General features: G+C 41.0%; 1 protein-coding gene across 9 annotated transcripts in view; it reads left to right on the top strand.

Moving 5' to 3' along the window:
- MOCOS (molybdenum cofactor sulfurase) overlaps positions 1 to 17939 on the top strand; it is a 484231-nt gene that overhangs the window by 227084 nt on the left and 239208 nt on the right. For all 9 annotated transcript variants that reach the window (XR_007355097.2, XR_012667119.1, XR_007355095.2 and 6 more), the window contains one exon: positions 1075 to 1151. Coding sequence is in view for 3 of the 9 variants with exons in the window: in XM_048839335.2 (XP_048695292.2) it covers positions 1075 to 1151 (77 nt within the window). In the remaining 6 variants the exon portion in view is untranslated. The remainder of the gene's footprint in view (positions 1 to 1074; positions 1152 to 17939) is intronic.

The raw sequence follows: 17939 nt of genomic DNA on the forward strand, positions 1-17939 counted from the left end.
CTTTTTTCCATATTTTGAAAACGATTGTGTCATTTCCAAAAAGCCAAAATCTGTTCTCTAGGGCATTTTTTGTGCATGTGTGCTGACACAGCATAATGCTTTGCTACACAGGAATTGCCATACTGGGTCAGACTCATGCTCCATCTAGTCCAGTATTGTGTCAGTGGCCAGTACCAAATGCTTCTGAGAAAGATACAAAAAAACCCCAGATCAGGTTGATGTGGGATAATCTGCACCTGTCCTAATCCCTAATAATCAGAGATCGGCTTAAACCCTGAAGCATAAGGTTTTATCTCCCTTCCAATCCTTTTGCCATTAGCATTAATTATTATAATTCTGAATATTCTTTTTATCCATGTAAACATCCAATTACTCTTTGAATCTTGCTAAATTTTGGCTTCAGTTTTATTCTAGGGGAATGAATTCAACTGTCTAATTACATGTTGTTTGAAAAAGTGTTTCCTTTTATCCGTTTTGTATTTGTCACCTTTCAATTTTATTTCATGTCCCCTTGTTCTAGCATTATGAGACTGGGTGAACAGAACGTCCCTGTCTACCTTCTTACCATTTCTAATGAACAGTGGTATTAGAGTGGACTTATTTTCCATTTCCAGGAGCAGTGCAGGGTGGGAATTATGGTACTGTTTTTCCTCCTTGCCTGGGGAAGGGAAGTAATTTATTACTTGCATTAGTTGGATTGGTATGTGGGGGAGGGGAAGAGGCACAGCTCCAACTTTTCCCCAGCCCTTCCTGACTAGCTAGTTAAGGTGAGGAGTCAGCAGTTGCAAAGTGCTCCGTACCCCTATGCCCTCAGACTCAAGGTCATGCAGGAGAGTATTGTTCCCCTGGTGGAGGTGTACAGCCCATGTGGAAATCTAGCCCAAAGAGTATATTCTGACTGCACAGGATAGTACAGGAGTGGGAGATGAATCCCTATGGGAAGAACTCGTTTCTCTGTGAATTAGTTTCACTAGATTTCTAATAAGTGTTATGAAATGTATTTAAAATCATGTATGTAGAGTAGCTACGTGATTGGTTTACTGGGCTCATTTGTTCCCCTCTCCTTTTCTGCAGGTTTGAAGATGGCACTGTTTCATTCCTTGATATCATTGCACTGAAACATGGATTTGATGCTTTGGAAAGACTTACAGGTCAGTCGCACATATAACTCTAACACCAAAGAAGGAAGTTCCATATTAATACACAGGGCTTGATTCTGATCTTGTTGACACCACTAACTTAATTCACTTGGATAGAGTTATGACTGTTGTTTACTCATTTGAGATTGGAATCGTGCGTGTCAGTGGTGTATTCAATTTTAAAATATCAGATTTTTCTAAGCCATTTTGTCACTATCTATAATAAAAACAAAACATCAATGGGATTCTTCTAAATAAACGTGTAAAGTTTTGAGCAGGTGACACATTTGTAACCTGAATCACATTCACAGATATACGGAAGGATTGAGTAGAAAAATATTTGCATTAATTAGCTGGGCTTCATTCAGCTGTAGTTGGCAGCAGTAATTTTTCCTACTGCATATTCGAACTTGATGATGTGGCTTGGTGCTGAAGAGCTATTTTATGATAGGGAAACCAGTGAAAACAATTTAGTGAATTTCCAAAAGCTTCTTGTTAAATAAGAAATAGTGTTCCATTGTCTGTTTGGCTACCTTCAGGCAGTAAACTTTCTAGGCAATTTTACTTTTTACAACAGTATATATTGCATTATCATGATGTCTTTTAATGGAAACCATTCTGAAATAGATTGCATTTTACATTCCTTATTCAGCCTTTTTTTTCTGGGCAGCTACATCTCAGGAAAAAAAATACATGACTGTGAAGCCACTGTAGAAATAATTTAAGGATTTGAGTATGAGTAATCACTTTTTAGATCATTCATAGAAGAATCTGAAAGATATTGATGAATTCAGTTCTGTAGAAGGCTTCCTATCCTCGGCTGACATGATTTAAAATTAATCCTATGAATGAATTTCTGTGTTGTCTCATTTTTATTTTTTTCATAAATATTTATATTCTATAATTCAAATGTGACTCTCTGCATAATTAGATGGCATTGTTATAACAATCAGATATAGTAGAATAGTATAACAATCTGATATAGTAGCCCACCTAAGTAGTGACATGCATCCATTGGGGAAAAAATAGTAATCCCCTCCCTCAAAAAAAATCTTCCTATTCATTGAGATGCAGACCACGTTCCATGAAATTTGCAGTCCCCTTTCACATTTGGGTAAGTGATTTCCTTTCTGCTGTGTTGTCTCCTACATCAGTGGTTCTCAAAGCCGGTCCGCCACTTATTCAGGGAGAGCCCCTGGTGCACCGGACCAGTTTGTTTACCTGCCGCGTCCGCAGGTTCAGCCGATCGCGGCTCCCACTGGCTGCGGTTTGCTGCTCCAGGCCAATGGGGGCTGCGGGAAGGGCGTCCAGCACGTCCCTGGGCCCACGCCGCTTCCCGCAGCCCCCATTGGCCTGGAGCGGCGAACCGCGGCCACTGGGAGCCGTGATTGGCCGAACCTGCGGACGCGGCAGGTAAACAAACCGGTCCGGCGTGCCAAGGGCTTTCCCTGAACAAGCAGCGGACCAGCTTTGAGAACCACTGTCCTACATGGTAGTAGGACACAGTTACATAAAATGAAAAGTATTTTCAGCTTCTGTTCGTAATTGGCACTGAAAAATTACTGAGGTTTATTAAACATCCATATATTTACCCATATTTATTACTATTACCCCATATCCCATTGGGTGGATCACATAAAAAGATGAATATGGGTGAGTGCTACTCATTGGTTTATGGAATAAAACTTCTCCAGAAACTAGTCTAAATCTCTGCAGAAGGTCCACTGGAGAGGAGGTTACAATGGCCACATTGCGATAGCCTCCTTTGTGCAGGAGATTTGGGAGTTTTAAGGAAACAAAACAGCCCCCAAAGTAGGGTTGCCAATTTTGGTTGGTAATCCTGGAGGTTTCATCACATAACATAATCTTCAACTGAAGTTTAATCTTTAATTCCTGGACACTCCTGGACAATCCTGGAGGGCTGCCAACCATACCCCAAAAGCGGCATGAACGAGGCTGCCAGGAGATGTCATCACTCAGAACCTTCTCTGTATGAGCTCCTGCGAAGCCCTTGGCAGGAATCAAAGCTGCATTCCCTAGTGGAAACCTTTGGAATGAAGGGTATTAGAACCAACAGTTCCATGTTAAAGTGAGTCTCCCAGAGTCACAAAGGGTCTTCTTGACTCCAGGATGTGTAACACATTATTCCTTGCGTCAGCTGGTGCTTATCTGGCCCAGTGTCACAAATCCATGAGATGACCATTAATGCCAGATTTTGCATTTAAATCAGAGATTTTTCTGAAAGATACATAAAATTACATGAAGCCAGAGAGTTCCCTATTGACAACATATAGGATGAGGCTTAACTGCATTGTTTACTTGCACGCAGATAGAATATATTGTGCTTATGAAATGTGTTCTTGGCATATCAGTTTCAGGCGCAAATGTAGGTATAGGTGATGTGTCAGGCCTACATCTCTCAACTTTCTTCAGCTCACTCTTCAATTTGTTATTTTCAAGCACAGATGCATCAAACACATACCTGACATAACAGTGGCCCCAATCCAGAGACGCACTAAGCATCTGTGGGGCTTTTGTAATACCTGTTGGCTGTCATAGTGATTTCAGATGTTCAGTGCCTGAGGATTTGGCCCAGTGTTTCAAAAGTGGCTGTGTTCCTTTCTGATGTCCCAAGGATTTTGTGAGGAGTCTTCTGTGACCCGGAGTGCCTGGGGCTGCCCTCACTAGAAGTGCCAAGGTCAGGGCAGGCTGCAAAAGGGAGAAAAGATACTTCCAAGCCTGGGGGTAACACTGAAGTTAAACTCCCCAACCAGTCACAAACTGTGCTTCTGATCCCTCACACTGGTTATCAAAAAGCAAAAAAAGAAATCACACAGGCACCTTTATTGCATTCCAGTTCTTTGGCTCCCAGTTAGCACATAAGTCCAGTACAGTGAGAAGTTTTATTTAAAAAACTCTGCTCACATATACAAAATGTTCTTCTGACCCCAAACGGTCAGCCACATTACCAGGTCAATATAGGTTTGGATCTTACCCGAAATACCATGCTGCCAGCCAATCCTTTAGTGTCTAAAACTAAACGTTTATTATAAAGAAAAAAGAAAGAACAAGAAGAGAGATGTTAATTGGTAAAACAGTCACATACATACAAAGACTTCAGCATCCATGTATCAGGTTCCTAGCAGTATTGGTAAGTTTGCTGGCTTGAAAGTCCCTCTGGAACACATCCACAGCTTGGATGGGTCATTCAGTCCTTTGTTCAGAGGTTCATTTGTAGAAATGTTACTACAGAGGTAAGAATCAGGAATGAAGACAAGAAGCAGGACTGAAGACAATTTTGGAGAAGATGCAACTGCCTTTTATAGTCTTTTCCCACACAGCCTGTGCTGCCTTTGTCCCAAATACAAACTGCCCAGCACATGGCTTGGAAGCCTTAGAGTTCTGTCCATAGGCATGCCCCTGCATCCCTTGCTGAGTCATAAGGTGTATTCCTTGTCTTCTCTCAATGGGCCAGTTGTATAGCTGATGGTCCTTAATGATCCATCAAGCAGGCTAGGCAGTGCTGATACCAAACTTTCTGGGGATGTCACCCAGAAGCATAGTACAAATTTTGTAATACAGGGCTGGAGCACCCACGGGGAAAAATTAGTGGGTGCTCCACACCCACTGGCAGCCAAGCTCCCCCCTCCTCGCCTCCTTCTCCCCCCACCGCCTCTCCTGAGTGTGCCGCATTCCATTCAGAGTCGCAACTTCTATAGCTCCTCAAGGGCCTGCTCCTCTTGAAATCAATAGCGGAGCTTTCATTGATGTTAATGAGAGCAGGATTGAGACCCAAATGAATAAGGAGATTTTGGACGCTCTCCGTATACAGACTACAGTTCAGAAATGGAGCCTTTGGTATATTGTTGATCTATCCATAGAATAAACTGCTTTAATAGTATGTATATTCACTAGACAAACATGTTCTGTGGTAAAGGAGCAGTTCTGTGGAATTCAGGAGCAAACTTCTTTGGTTGACAGTGCACAAACATTACCAGGGACCTGACAGGAAAGGAGGCAAAACATCATCCCTCCCAATGCATTTCTTTTTTCATCTTCGCTTCCTTCTGGCACCTATTTCAGCTGAAGAATTTATCAATCTAATGAGGGTACTAGGCTGAGGAAAAAACTGTTCCCCTCCAGTCCTGGTCCTGGATAAGATGCATGATAATAATGTGATGACAGGATAAATATAGGCATGAATGAACAGTTTGAGGCCTTTTGTTCCCGCTTTTGATTTGCTTCCTGGTCTGTATGAGTGATGAAAATCTAAGACCATACACACACAAAAAAAGACTTTGTGTGTGTGTGTAGATTTGTCTAAATTCTCTGCAGTGTCTTTTGTCTTCTGATTTTGGACTAATTCATTTGTCACTGGTGGACTTTTTTATTTTTTTATTTTATTTTATTTTTTTTGAGGAAGCATTTTTTGTCTGGCTTGTATGTCAGTTCTTGTCATGAATTTTCTGTAGAATACAAACTAAGGCTTCAAGGCAAGAATAAATTCCTTCACAAGGACAGGCTTGAAATGATAGCTTTCTGTGTGAAAAGATCTGTCTCTGGTATTTTGGATACATCAAATTTTATTTTCCCTATCATTCATCGGTAGCCATGTTTAACTGCAAATCAGATGTATTTATACTACTCTGGGGTGAGTGTGGTGAATTATTGTATTTGCTCAAACCCCCTTTGACCATGTTCTTGGCCAATATGGGTGAATAAACGGTCTTCTAATGAGCTTATGGTGTTCATTATCACCTTCAGAAGAATTATACATTGCTTACTCTCAAGAGTCTAAAAATGATTCGATAAGTTTGCCATAATTTTTATATATAACAATGTCTATATATTGAAATAACTTCATAGAATAATTTAGAATTCTTTCTTGCAATACACTGTAGATGGTGTGATTTAAAATTAAATATTAGGATGAACTTTAATTTTTTTCACTAATATCTCTTGCTATAGGGCTGACCTTTTTTATTTTTACCCTTTTTTGAAATTGGAAATTTTAGTGATTTTTTTAAAGTGAAACTGAGGAAGTGTTTTGTTTTGTATTAAATATTCTTTAAAAATTGGAAAACTATGAATTAGGGGAGGGGGGAATTGTCTGTTTGGATGTTTCAGTTTTGGTTTTCCACCTCCCCCTTCCCCACTCCTTACTTTTCAGTGGCAACTTGGAAAAGGGAGGAAAATAAAAATAAAGGGGGAGAGAGTGGAGGAGGAGAGGAAAAATTTCAAAAATGAAATTTAAGAAACCTAAACAGTGTGATAAAAATGTTCACATAAAATTTTAAAATAAACTAAAAATTATTGCTTTTTGAAACCTGTGTGGAACAAAAGTGACTTAACAATTTCCCCCAGTTTCTTGACCAGCCATACCTAATTATGTTCCATCACAAGATTAAGCAGTAATTCTTCTGTGTGACAAATCTAGCTCAGGTTCTTCTGTGGCCCCCATAACAGTAGTATCTGAGTGCCTCCCAATTTTAATGTCTTTGTCTTGACCACATCGAGGGAAATACAGCTGCACTAGGAGAAGGGGATAAAATGGGACCCAGACGGGGCCACCCCCATCCCTTGTACCCTCCTGGGCAGGGGTGACCCTACTCCCTGATTTTGGGAAACTAAGATCCAGGTGGTATCCTTGGGGGAAAACTGCAGAGAGCAGCCATTCAGAGCTCCAGCCAGTAGGACCAGGAGCAGCCAAAGCCGGGATCTGAATATTTCCGGTAAACCTGTTCAAATTCTGCAACTTACTCTGCCCTGTGCTGATAGGCTGTTTGCTCCAATCCTCCTCCTTCATCTCAGTTTCATCTGCCCCTCCTTCATTTTCCTCCCCTGCTGTGTTCCCCTCACCCCCTTTCTCCTCCTTCTTCTTCCCATTTAGGGGATTCCCTCCAGACTAAACCCATTAAAAAAAGAAATTGTGGTACTGACATGACGTTTTCCGCCATCACATTGTTTGCTCTGCTTGTGTGTTCTACCTTTTTCCCTGCCCTCTGTAAGCTCTATGGGGCAGGAACTGTCTACTACTCTTTGTTTACATAATGTCTATCACAATGGGATCCATGCTTGATGGGTCCTGAGGTGCTATCATAATAAACATGATTAATAATAATGTCCCCATTTTACCGATTGGGAACTGAGGCACAGAGAGACTAAGTGACTTGTTCAAGGTCCCACAAGTCTGTGGCGAAGGAGGAAGTTGAATGCAAGCTAGCACCTTAACCAGTGCGTACACTGTTTTCTCCAAACTATGCCTACAATTCATGTGATCCTGTAGTAGCATTTGTGGTCTCAGATTACTCTAATTTTGATCATCAGCTGGCAAGAGCAAACTGGACAAATGCACAGTTTTGCCAAAAACATGGAGTGCAACCCTTAGTGGGGTGTGGAGGAATGTGGCGGGGAGGGAGGGCGAGCAACAACACCAGCCCTGCGCAGGAGGGAGGGCTCAGGAGAGTGGCTCAGGCTGGGCCAGCTCGACATGGGCAGGTGGCAGGGGGTCTTGGGCTGGCCCCGCGTGCAAGGGGTAGAGGGAAGCTTCAGGCCAGTCCTGGGTGTGTGGCAGGGGGCCTCATGCCAGTCCCATGGGTGGGCAGGTGGAAGGGGGGCTCAAGCCAGCCCCATGCAGGTTGGCGGCGGGGTGGTGGCTTGTGCCAACCTCACGCGCGGGGGAGAAAGGAGGGCCTTGGGCCAGCCCTGAGGGCAGGAAGCAGGGAAGGTGGGAGGAGGGGGGGGGAGCTCGCGCAGGGCCTCAGGCCACTCCATGCAGTGTCCCGTTTTCCCTTTGTGAAAATATGGTCACCCTAACACTGCTATATATACCTGTGCTAACAGGGTGTGCAGCATAGGTACTCTACAACCGCCCTAAGTGTAGACATAGCCTAAGCAACAGAATATTTTTCATTAAGGGCTTGATCCTGCAGAGACCAGATCAAGTATTTATAACCATGCACAGCCCTGAAAGGTGATTGGAGGATGTGGTGATATGTAGAGCATGACCCGTAGTATGGAGCAGCCGTGCATTATTCAGTGCAAAAATGTCTTCTGCATGCCTGCTTACAGTAGTTAGTGTTAGGGTGAACTTTCTGAGCCTTGACTCTGCCCATTCCTAATCCCTAACATGCCCCTTTTGGCCCCTACTGAGATGAGGTGGCAAAGGATAGAGGTGTGTACAATGCAGAACAATCTGTATGCTTTTGCAGAACTGCTGTGCACTGGGTCACCTGTGGGCAAATCTTTGGCACATTGCTTTCTATATACTGTACTTTGTATATACTTATGCCTGCACAATCAATGCAAAATAGGTCATCAGTATTTGCACTTATACAACGTGAGCTAGCTGAGAAACACTTCCTAATTAAAAAAACGGTTGCAGATTTGTGTTAAACCACTTGGTGCACATTTCGCACGCTTGAATTTTCCTAAAATTTTCTGTGGTGAGATGTACAGTGAGACGTGTATTGCTTATAAATTGTCTGTTTTCCGTTGACCCCAGAGTATTTGGGGAGGAGAGGTAGATACGCGGGAGGGTAGGGATTGGATACAGAGGGACCTAGACAAATTTGAGGGTTGGGCCAAAAGAAATCTGATGAGGTTCAACAAGGACAAGTGCAGAATCCTGCACTTAGGATGGAAGAATCCCATGCACCGCTACAGATTAGGGACCGAATGGCTAGGCAGCAGTTCTGCAGAAAAGGACCTAGGGGTTACAGTGGACGAGAAGCTGGATATGAGTCAACAGTGTGCCGTTGTTGCCAAGAAGGCCAAAGGCATTGTGGGATGTATAAGTAGGGGCACTGCCAGCAGATCGAGGGACATGATCGTTCCACTCTATTAGACATTGGCGAGGCCTCATCTGGAGTACTGTGTCCAGTTTTGGGCCCCACACTACAAGAAGGATGTGGAAAAATTGGAAAGCGTCCAGCGGAGGGCGACAAAAATGATTAGGGGACTGGAACACATGACTTATGAGGATAGGCTGAGGGAACTGGGATTGTTTAGTCTGCGGAAGAGAAGAATGAGGGTGGATTTGATAGCTGCTTTCAACTACCTGAAAGGGGGTTCCAAAGAGGATGGATCTAGACTGTTCTCAGTGGTAGCAGATGACAGAACAAGGAGTAATGGTCTCAAGTTGCAGCTGGGGAGGTTTAGGTTGGATATTAGGAAAAACTTTTTCACTAGGAGGGTGTTGAAACACTGGAATGCGTTACCTAGGGAAGTGGTGGAATCCCCTTCCTTAGAAGTTTTTAAGGTCAGGCTTGACAAAGCCCTGGCTGGGATGATTTAGTTGGGGATTGGTCCTGCTTTGAGCAGGGGATTGGACTAGATGACCTCCTGAGGTCCCTTCCAACCCTGATATTCTGTGATTTGCTTTGTATTCATCTTACACAAAAACAGATTCTCATTCTGGGCTTCAAATGGATTGGGATAGAAACAAAGTGGTGGTGTTGTTAATTTTTCCCTTTTGTGCAAATATTAATAAAAGCACCTCTGGTTCATGTCGTATGGATTGGATTTGAATTGTAACAGTGTGATGCTTTACGTTTAAGAAGGAAACAACCAATGGAATGTAAATCCGGCAGTAGAATTGATAATAAGAATATGTTTTAAAACAAAAAACTGTTTGAATCTGATCTGTCTGATCTCAACTTTCAGATAACATTTAGCAAGAAGGAGTATTTCCTGTTAAAATTGCAGCATAGTGTGTGGGGGCGTATTTACTTAATTCTTTTTCAGAGATTTTTTTTTTATCATTTTAACACATGCTTGGTATTAGCTAGTAAATATTTTTTTCCTACATTTTATCCATTTAGAAAAAAAAGCAATGTAAATAATTTTCAATAATTTAAAAATTCATTATTTGGTCATTATGATTAGGATACATTCTTTCTGTTCTTCCCCAGAAAGTAGGTACAGAAATTACAAATGTATTAATGTGGGAGAAATCAGTATATATAATTGTTTTGTTTTCTGGTTTTTTGTTGTTCTGTTTAATTATGTTATACCTCAAGTAAATAAAAAAATGAATGAAAAGGTCAGCATCTTTCTGATTAATCTTACTAACAAATAATTTTAGGTAGAAGTTTGAAATTCCATTTAAAGTTACAGTAGCAATAAGAGAAAAGACAGTGAGCTGTCTCTCTACCCTCTACCCCTTGCACGCGGGGCCAGCCCAAGACCCCCTGCCACCTGCCCATGTCGAGCTGGCCCAGCCTGATACAGTCTTCTCTCATATACATTTTACACTTGTCTAATAATTGAGCCTAGAGTGACCTGTAAGGAACATCTTATCTGTATATATTGTATTACACACACAAAAAAAACCCCACTACATTTAAAGAACACTATTAAGATTGCAAGGTCAAACCCACAAAAGTTAGGAAATGCCAGAATTAAAGCTGCTTCTGTAACTTTAATTTCTTTACCTTGTGCGTATGTATTGTGACACGGTGTTTAGTTGCAGGATCACACACTATTTTTTCCCCACAGCATTCCTACCTTATTCAATGCACAGAATGAATGGTGCTCACTTAATGAGGAGCTACTTAATATATTGTTTTATCATTGTTCAGTGCCTGGCCCTAGGCCAATTTACTTCACACTGTTGAAACCTGCTATAAAGACAGACCCTGAGGAAATTAATAATTCTTTTCTATAATACTCATCACGATAATATCGGAGTACTTCACAAACAGTAATATATTTATCTTCACAAAATCCCTGTGAGGGGTAGGGGTGGTACTATCCCCATTTTACAGATGGGAAGCTGAGGCACAAGGAAGTTAAGGTCAATAGTATCCACTAAATTCAAGTGCACAGTTTGAGGTGCCTAGGATCTGGTTTTTCAGTTTACGTAGTGTTATGTGACACTTAATGTATACAAGCTCAGCTCCCATTGGCTCCAGCTGCAGCTGAGAGATGAGCAAATAATGGATGTTTTTGTTTGCTGGCACTTCCAGAGAAAAAAGAAAGTTCAACCAGAAACAAAATTTTTCAATTTTTTGGGCAAATTGAAAAGTCATCTAAATTTTAAGTTGAAATTGAGTGTTTTTGTATGGACAAAGTCAAACTATCCTCTCAATTTCAAGTATTTTGACAAAAGCAAAGGAAGGATAGATTCGCAAAATAGCTGGCAGGAGCAGGTGGACAGCCTCTCTTTTAACCTTTAGCTCATGGTTAAGGAACTTACCTAGGATGTGGGAGTGGGAGATGCCGATACAGTTCCCTGACACCTAATGAGGAGGAGAGATTTGAATACAGATGCATAATCTTTCTGCATATGATTTAGTTAGATTAAATCTGTCTTGTCTGCATGTTGATAGTTCTGTTCCCTCAAGGAAGTTGTTGACTGTCTTTGACTTGAGATGTTCGTCAGATGGTAACTCCACTCTAGGCAGAATTAAGTCTCTGGGTCTGATTCTCCACTCTTTATGCCATTTTATGCCCTTGTAGCCCCAATGATTTCAATGGGGTTACAATAGAGTAGAACTGGAGAAATGGGGCAGGAGAATCCGTTATGAAGTTCAGTGATTAATTGCTAGTGGATGGTACTTCATTCAGAAGAATCAGTGATGGTTTTAACCAAATAAATACACTTTTTTGGGGTGTACTAAGTCACTGAGCATAAGAATCTTTTTTGAATACAGTTGTGTATGATTGTTTCTTTTGGATTAGACTGTGCAGTCTGTATTCACACTAGTGTGCACTTTCTCACATGAGTGGAGAAGGGTTGCACAATCTAGTTCTTTTGGTTAATAATTCTGTATAGCCTGCTTCACACAGATTAATTAAGCTCTGTGAACTTTTTGTCTTGTTTACCTCAGAGGGATGCTGTGATGCTAAACTTATTACAAGATCTCATTGGGGATTCCTTATTCATGTTTGTGAGCACTTATTTGAGCCATCCCAATGAAGACACTGGGACTATGAGAGAAGTATGGACTAGTGCTAGCCTGAGACTCAGATCTGCTTCTCATGCACTTTCTGTGTGACTTTGGGCATTTCACTTAGTCTCTGTGTGTCTTAGTTCCCCATCTGTAAAATGGAGATAATAGCAGTTGGCTATCTCACAGAGGTGTTGTGAGGATAAATACATTAAAGATTTCTAGGTGCTCAGATACTAAGGTGGTTGGGGCCATCTAAGTACCTAAGACAGATTTATCAAAAGGGTAAAATGCTCGTCTATGTGAATACGGGTTCCACAACTGGACCCTAGTATTTGTGATGCACTTGGAGATCTACGAATGGGATGGAACGAGTTAAAGAAGCTACTTTTATTGTTCTTGCGCAGTCCCTTCTACAGATCTTTGGGGTGAATTGTTTAAAGAAAAATAATGTAATTTGACAAATTTTGTACTCATGCGACCTGACAGTCCCTTATTAGATGTGGGATCTCATCAGCAGTTCCTTTTGAAATGGCAAGATAAATGCAAAAATAGCATAAAGAGGGAAACAATTAATACAAATCTCTTCTATACGTGGAAAAGTATTACAGAATCACCAGCTCAAAATGGATTTGAATTTAAATAGATTCAGAATAGGACTTTGTCACTTACTAATTCAGATGTAAAAGGCTTACAGTTAGATCTCAGTAAAAGCATTGAACAGTTACCAGGAGGCAAGTTCCATCGCAAATATGGGATATAGGGATAGAGAAGAAAATAAGCATCCATTGTAATAATAATATCATGGTGACTGTGGGGATGATTTTCAAAGGCACAAATGATCCCAACCTCCTGCAGCCTCGGAATTGGAGAGCCTTTATCTGGGCCAGCAAGGGGGAATAAAACCCTGTGGCTCCATTCAAGATTGTGCCCCTCCCCTTTTTCCTTCCTTCCTTCTGTGCCCTCAGCCTCCTTGTGGGCTTCAGGAGGGAGGGAAGATTGGCTGGACAGAAAGGTACAGTATAAGCCTACTGGCTGCTGCTCACCAAAGGTGAGGGGTTTATAAGCCCTCCCCCCTGCCTTGGGTGCCATTCTGTGCTGAGAAGAAAAGCTTTTCCCCTCCTCCCTCTCCCCATAGAATTAGAGTAGAAGTGGGCCTTTTGAGCCTTGCTGTGGGCATCATGCTAGTCGCCTTTTGGGGGTTGGGAAGGAATTTTTCCCTCACTGCCATTTTGGTCTGGCCAGGGCAAGTTTTTTTCACCCTCCTCTCAGCAGCCTAGTGACCCAGTGGATAGGTTAAGGTGTAAGATTTGTTTTGTTGCAACTTGGAAGGTGCTCAGTGCAGGTACTCATTCCATAGGGGTCCTGTTCCCCCATAAACAAGAACAGGGAGTGGATTAGGAGAAGGCATCTCCTACAGAAGGTGTGGAATTGGGCTGGGCCTTCTAATGTTTGGTACAAAGAGGAGGCAACCACTTCTTCCCTACCACCTTAACCCTCATACGAGGGGAGGGTGTTAAGGTCCAGCAACAACGCTGGGACAAGGTTAATGGTGTGGAGGAGAGGAGGGGAGGCAGGGCTGATGGCAGTCTTTACCACCATGTGGTAAAGATTACATAAGGAAGGGTGATATGAACTTGACAAGTTATTGATGGATAGTTCCCAAGTGCATTATATAATAAATTTGTAGCCTACCACATTCTCAGTGTCTTGTCCATCTTTCTGCAGTGTCTAGGACAAGGAGAGTTAGACACCTAACCGACATGTGTGCCCTTGAATGTTTCACCATGAAGTTTTAAGGATAGTGATGACTTGTATGGTTGCTGTACCCTAAAGATCTGGAACAATCTGCATGACAGAGTTCACAAGACTTGTGCTCTTGTTGCTGGCAAAAAACAAACCAAGAGTAAAATGAGTTGGATGTAGTTTATCCATAAAAATCCATTCACTTGTGCTAATTTGTTGAAAGAACATTAAGGTTGCAACATCAAATATTCAAAAATTAGGAAATGCCAAAATTAAGGATGCCCATGCAAACTTAATTCAGGCCCCTTGTTCATATGCCCTATGGCGGGTTGATTTTCAAAGGCAGAGGTGGCAGCTAGGGACCTAACTGCCAGCTAGGCACCTAACTCCCATATGTGCCTTTGAAAATCTCCCCTGCTGTCTTTAATTATAACTTCATGTACTGCTTGTTCTACTGGACCCGTGTTTCATTGCTTGCATAAGATGGACAGCGAATAAGGCAAAATGTTGTAAGAAGAGTAAGTATGTTCCTTTTTGGTTAAAGAGCTGGGTTCTCTTCCTGTCTGTGCCTCATTCCTCCTATGTTATATTGGACAAGACAATGTATGTGCGAGGAAACCATAATTCTGGCAGTTCCCAACGTTTGAGTGCTTGACTTTGTAACTGTAATATTTTTAATATTGTTTTTTTTAAAACATAATTTTCATAGTATAACTGAAATTTATGCCCCAGAATTCTCCATTGTTTGGTTGTTTTTAGGGTTCCTGCCAGAGGACTGGTCAATCCTGTGCACTGCAGGGAAATGCTCCAATATACCTTCTAAATGTGGTGAAGTTAATAAATCTACAGGTTGCAGTGAAACACTGGGAATCCACTGTCAGTTCCCAGATTGGGTCCAACACCTCCTATCAGCGTGAATGAACTTATTAGAGATTTTAGGTGGACTGCCTGATAGCCTGAAAAATAAAATGAGGATTTAAACTATCTTGTGCTAGCTAAGACATTCTGTTTTCATTTAAGAAGTTATAAATGCGTAATATCATCATGCCCTGTAAGATTATTCTCTATGTCCCTCATCTCAATATCAGCATGGGACCTTCTGTTTGTGAAACCCTTTATCTTTCTTTCTTTCTCTTCCTGGGAGTCATTATTCCATTGCAGCAAGTCTTTTATGCTGCAGTTCCAAGCTCATGCAGATAAATGCCATTCTCTCTGGGAAGGCAGATTCAAACAGTGACAAGGGTGATGGGTTTACAGCCAGCAAGGCATTGCCATGTTGATTGTATTATCAGTTACAGGGGATTGAAATCTATTAATTTAAGAGTTTTAGAAGATCAGTGAGCACTTAATGCAGAATACGAAAACACATAAGCAATCCCACAAAGGCAAAAAATCCCCATCCCAAAAACTAGAACATCCATGCTAGAGAAGAACAGTCAAGAAGACATCTTGCATGAAGCATGACAACTGTTGTAATGATTTTTAAAATACTGACTAAAGAGGATTAGAAGGCCAAGTTCATTTGGGCTTCGCTTGAAGCCAAAAAAGAAAAGAGAGAAGCTTTTGTTGGGAATAGTATTAATTTATTAGGAAAGTCAGGCTTATCTTAGCACAGCGCATAATTCTATCTATAACCATTAGTTTAAAAAAAAAACAGTTTTCCGCAATTAAAGACTATTAGGAAATAGTCAAGAAACATCCCTGTGTGACTGTGAGAAAATATAAAATAGATTTTGATGTAAACTTAGTGTCCCAAACTATCTTATTGACCAATTCCTTAATTAAAATGTTGCTATTACTGTAATTATGTAGGTCAAATCCATTGTTCAGTCAACAACAGCTGTTGCATACTGTAGCCAAGGCCATGATAACTTTTTCTATCAGGTCTGGGCATAGGGTAACCAGACAGCAAATGTGAAAAATTGGGACAGGGGGTGTGGGGTAATAGGAGCCTATATAAGAAAAACACCCAAAAATCGGGACTCTCTCTATAAAATTGGGACATCTGGTCACCCTATCTGGGTATGATGGCTAAGACATTTTGGTCAACAAGCTTAAGTGCCTAAAGTTATGCACCTCAATCAAAATCTAGGCACTTAAATACGTGGTCTGATTTATCACAGATGAGAGCTTTGGAGGCTGAGCACTTCTGCCAGTCTGGTCACTTATTTACAATACATACCTAATTCTAGGCATCCAAGTTTGTTCTTCACAGTAACTGTAGAAAAGTAACATGGAATCATTTAAAAAATATGAAGAGAAAAACAAATGAATGTAGTGGTTATGAAATGTGCTGGACTAAAAGGTCTAGGGGGCCTGTCTGCCTAGGTACTTATTTAGCCTTCACCATAATAACATTTGAGTATGTGACAACATTAATAGATTTTATCCTCTTAATATCCATGCTAGGTAGGGAAATATCTCTATTTGTAACGATAGGAAACCAAGGCATAGGGTAGATGAAGTTATAGGGTAGATGAAGTTATATAGCCAAGGTGTCATTGGAAATTTGTGTCTGAGCCAGGAATTGAACCTATGAATTGAACCTATGTCTCCTGCGTCGTCATCCAGTGACCAGCCCCAAGACATTCCTTCCTACCATAAATTAGAAGATAGAGTCTTCTGTTGATTTTCAGAACAGATGCATCATGGTCAGTAATAGAGCTAATTTCACCGTACTACTTACCCATATGCCTTAAATGTAACCTCTAGAGACCACCTGACTGCTCAAGTAGTTCCATCCCCATGGAGTCCAGGGTCCTTTTGCTGAGACTACTAAAACATGTCATTTCTGAAGTTGATTTTTGAGACGTGGATGCTTGTCTGCAAGAAATCTGATTGAGACAACTAACTACTTAGGCTACCAAACACCCATCAAATGATGCTGAATTTCAGCAGCACTTGACCTAAGCTGGATCAAAACTAATAAACTAGAGGATAGTTACTTTAACCTAAAGCTAGTCTCCCTAGCCATACAGTTCCCCATCTCAATAGTACCTGGAGAAATGCTAGATGGTCAGTTAAGATATATTTATTTATGTTCCTATTTTGTTTTTAATATAAAATAACATATATTCTGGTGCTGTTGATCTAATAGATGGAGGTTATCTAGGGTTTTAGAACTTAAGCTGTGGTTTTTCATTAAGTTGTATCACCTATCAATTCAGGACCCTGGTATGTGATATCAGGAGAAAAGAAAGGGTTTAATTATGATAGCTCCTACTTGAAAGCATGAATCAGGACATAAAATGTGCCTACTTGAGCTTGTGTCCCTATACCCACCTGCCCCTTGACTTTGTGCAAAGATGTGATGCACTATTCAAAATGATATATTGATGATTCTGGCCAAATTTGATGTATAAAAATAAAACAGAAGGTTAGTTTATAAACACAGAAGATTATGCCTGATTACATGAAAAAATTCATAGACATGATTTAAAAAAAAACTCGGCCAAATCATGTTTTCCCCCATAGAATAGGAGTATATAGGTGCGTTCCTGTGATCCACACATACCATGTGTTGTGCAGCTCTATATGACATATATGCAAATTACTTTATTTTTATTTCATTTTCATTTATTATATTTTCAAATAATTTACATATAATTATAGTGTCATCTTAACAAATATTTAGTGGCTTTGCAATGGTGAAGCATATCAGTATATTTCACCACCAGCCGGGGATGTCAGAATTGAGGTGAGCGGTCCAGCCTTAATGCAGCAGGTCTGTTGTGTATGTGGATTGTGCTACAGACTTTCATTTCACATTTCCATGTTTACATATTGTCCCTTTCCCTGTATGGATTATCTTTAGTCTTTGAATCCAGTACTTTAAGAGCAAAGACCCCTGCCACTTGAGCTTGAGGAGTAACTGTTGGCAGATGTATAAGTTGTATTCTTATTGACCAGTCCTTAACGGGAGACGTGACACAAACCCTTTGCAAGTAGGTTATACAATTATTTGTAAGAGAGTAGTGGCATGTTAGATAACAGGTTCCAGGGCTCTGTTCTTTTCTCTGGGAGCAGAGTGTGGTCCAGAGTTTAAAGCAGCAGTCACAGACTGGATAGCAAAGTACACATATTCCATCTGAAAAGCCTATGTGAGTGAATGGATGACTTGGCTCAGTTGTACTACAGATGTGGATTCTGTTCCCAGTTCTGC

The sequence above is a fragment of the Caretta caretta genome, chromosome 2 (assembly GCF_965140235.1).
Source record: "Caretta caretta isolate rCarCar2 chromosome 2, rCarCar1.hap1, whole genome shotgun sequence".
NCBI lineage: Eukaryota > Metazoa > Chordata > Testudines > Cheloniidae > Caretta > Caretta caretta.